The 3,361-nt window shown below is 36.6% G+C and overlaps 1 protein-coding gene across 1 annotated transcript; it reads right to left on the reverse strand.

Annotated features, from left to right (window-relative positions):
- Window positions 1-373: 373 nt before the first annotated feature.
- LOC104851098 (olfactory receptor 7A17-like) lies at window positions 374-1,342 on the reverse strand. The gene has a single exon (XM_010608258.1). The coding sequence runs from the start codon at window positions 1,340-1,342 to the stop codon at window positions 374-376; it is 969 nt and encodes a 322-aa protein (XP_010606560.1).
- Window positions 1,343-3,361: the final 2,019 nt, after the last annotated feature.

Consider the following 3,361-nt stretch of genomic DNA (forward strand, 5'->3'; position numbering starts at 1 on the left):
TGATTCACATTTTCTAGGCAGTATTTGATGATTTCAAGTAGAAAAATGGATAATTCAATAATAAATATAAAACCTTCCAATCAAGATATAATGAATAAGTGTTTAAACATAGGTAGTAGTCTATCACATGTCAATGATTCTGCTTACAATAAAAATAGACTTCTCTCATTCAGATGTCAATATATTCAATCATTTCAAAGGTGCCTTTCCATGCAGTCTTCCTCTGGAGACATGTGTTTAATAATAAGTTTCACCACTGAAAATAGCAGCACTGTGAACACCAAGCTAAAAATGAATGAAATGAAGGACAAAACATTATTTCCACAATGTAATAAATATATTATAATATTTCCACTAACACATTGAATTCTGATTAACAAAACTTCTTTAGTCCCAGAACAACAGACGATTCTATAATTCCTCTGTCCAAGAGACTTTTCAGAGCTCTCTTTATGTCTTTATTTCTCAGACTGTAAATTAAGGGGTTCAGCATGGGGGTGATCACAGTGTACATCACTGAGGCTGTTGCACTTGAGTGTGAATTTTTAGTGACAGCAGAACTGAAGTATACACTTAATAGTGTACAACAAAATAAGGAGACAACTGAGAGATGAGATGCACAGGTGGAAAATGCTTTATACCTCCCCTGAGCTGTTGAGATTGCACATATGGAGGAAGCTATTTTAGAGTAAGAGTAAAGGATGCCAGTGAGGGATCCTCCACCCAGCAGTGCAGCTACCAAATTTAACTCCATATAATTGAGGTAAGTATCAGAGCAAGCAAGATAAACCAACTGATTAGGTTCACAGAAAAAGTGTGGAATTTCCAAGTGTATGCAGAAGGACAGCCGGAGCACCATTAAGCTTTGTAACAAAGAGTTCAGGGCACTCATAATCCAGGATGCCAAAACAAGCAATCTACAGAGCTTGGACTTCATGATGATTGCATAGTGTAGAGGGTGACAGATGGCCACAAACCGGTCGTAGGCCATCACAGCCAAGAGAAAGTTTTCCAACCCCAAAAACAATGTAAAAAAATAAGTCTGGGTGATGCAGCCTTCATAAGTTATGCCCTTGCTTTGTTTCTGGATATTCACCATCATCTTTGGCACGGTGGCTGAGGTAAAACAGATATCTACAAATGACAAGTTGGAGAGGAAGAAATACATGGGGGTGTGCAGCTGGGAGTCTGAGAATGTGGCCAGGATGATGAGCAGGTTGCCGAGCAGGGTAATCAAGTACATGGAGAGGAAAAGTCCAAATATCAGGGCTTGCAGTTCTGGATCCTCTGAAAATCCCAGAAGAAGAAATTCTGAAACTCTTGTGTCATTTTTTGATTCCATATGATGTAAAGATAAAATTAACATTGCAAAATTTTGTATCTTGTCTTCATAAAAGCATCCCTTGTGCCATCCTGGATTAGGAACTTCTATTTTTCTGTGTACCTTTTACTCGATATAATGTGTATTCTATACCTTTGATGACCGACTGTTTCATGGCCATGAGTAATCACAATTGAGTTCCAAACACATATTGCTGAAATGAAAAAGTTCATACTATACAATCATTGAGAAAGAATATGATTAAATAACACTTTAATGTGATTGAGCACTTGCCTAGCATGTGTGAGGCCCTGATTTTAATGCCTAGCTTTTCAAAAGCCTAAGTACAAAAGGGACCTAAGAAAAAGACTTCAGATATTTTCACTAAATGGAACTGACATATTAATAGATATTTGAGGGAATAGTAAGATTTCACCTGATTTTAACACTACTTACACTACACGGTATACACGTGTATCTAAATATTACAGGACACTCCATAAGTTTATACAATTTCACGTGTCTGTAAAAATATTAAATCATATGACATATTTATGTTAATACTTCAACAGAGGAAAACACAGGCATGAAATACAAAGAATGAAGACAGGTAGTATCTTTTGGGAGGCTCCAGGCATGACAAGTATATAAAATATGTTTTAACTGGGACTTCAGGGAAATGTTTTATGCTGAGCCCTGGGCATCTTACAGATTTATGCAGTTGCTGGAAAGAATGAGCAGTGTGATTCTCCTAAACAAGGGGCTTGCTTCATTCAGAAAAGTTCTAAAAGCGTCCATGTGGCAACCAGAATAAGCAAGAAGGAGATGAAAGAGCCATCATGCCTGAGAATGCTGAAGAAGGAGGTAGGCTGCTGAAGCTGCTGAAATATTGTTTTCAAAATGCAGCAGTTCCTTTGTTTCCAGGTTGTCCCTTTTTATTTTATCCAGCTTTGTTGTGGTATAATTCCTCAATGAAGAACTACGTGAATGTATTGTGTGCAGTTGGGGAGTTCAAACACAATCAGTATTTCATATAGCACCATCACCTCTCAGGATGTCCCTGTATCCCTTTTCCTTTTTTGTTGTAAGAGCTCTTAACATCAGATCTTTCTGTATTGGGATCTTTGACATAAAAAATATATTATTGGTACTAGGCATGATGTTCTACAACATTTGTAAAAAAACTAATCATTTCAAATAACTGTAATATTTTTAAACCATTTAAACTACTATCCACATTTTCCCCTAGTCCACTTCTCTGATAACATCATTCTATCCTGTGCATCTATGAGTTTGACCTTTTTTAATATTTAAGCAGAACCATGCAGTATTTTGATTTGATAGGTGTCCCAGGATCAAGATGGATTCCCCGTTATTTCACTCTCTTCGTTAGACTTAAGGCATATTTATTATGAGACAATGGGAGAGACGAGGAATCTACAAGGAAATGTCTTTGTTGAACACAGTCACAAAAATCCTCCACAGAATACTAGAAAATTGAATTCATCATGACATTTGAAAGATTATTCCCAATTAGAAAGGCACATGCTCAGTTACTGATTGCCAGACTGCTCATGCTGTGAGACTCTATGACACCCAGCACCTGTGCAGAAAATTTACAATCTGCCCTTATAAGATTTATCATGGGGGACATTATGCACTTATTTCATTGTTTTCTACTGTTGAAACTAAATTGAGAGATCAATTTGAACAAAATTCTTAACTGATTTGTTAAGGTTTATATTTTCACAAACGTGACAAAATTTTGGAAAATAAAACATGTAATTAATAAATGGTTTGACTACAAAAAAGAATCCAAAAATTCATTTGGAACCACAAGAGACCTAGAATAGCAAAAGCCATTATAGGCAACAGTCACATGGCACCAGGTGTAACAATTCCCAATTTGAAACTATACTACAAAGCCACTGTGATAAAAACAGCATGGTACTGGCAAAGAAATAGGCCTGAGGATCAATGGAACAGACTGGAAGACACAAAAACAAATGCAGATGTACTCAGCTACCTCATCTTCGACAA

This window comes from Fukomys damarensis, unplaced genomic scaffold (genome assembly GCF_012274545.1).
Source record: "Fukomys damarensis isolate Sample0158 unplaced genomic scaffold, DMR_v1.0_HiC HiC_scaffold_30, whole genome shotgun sequence".
Classification (NCBI taxonomy): Eukaryota; Metazoa; Chordata; class Mammalia; order Rodentia; family Bathyergidae; genus Fukomys; species Fukomys damarensis.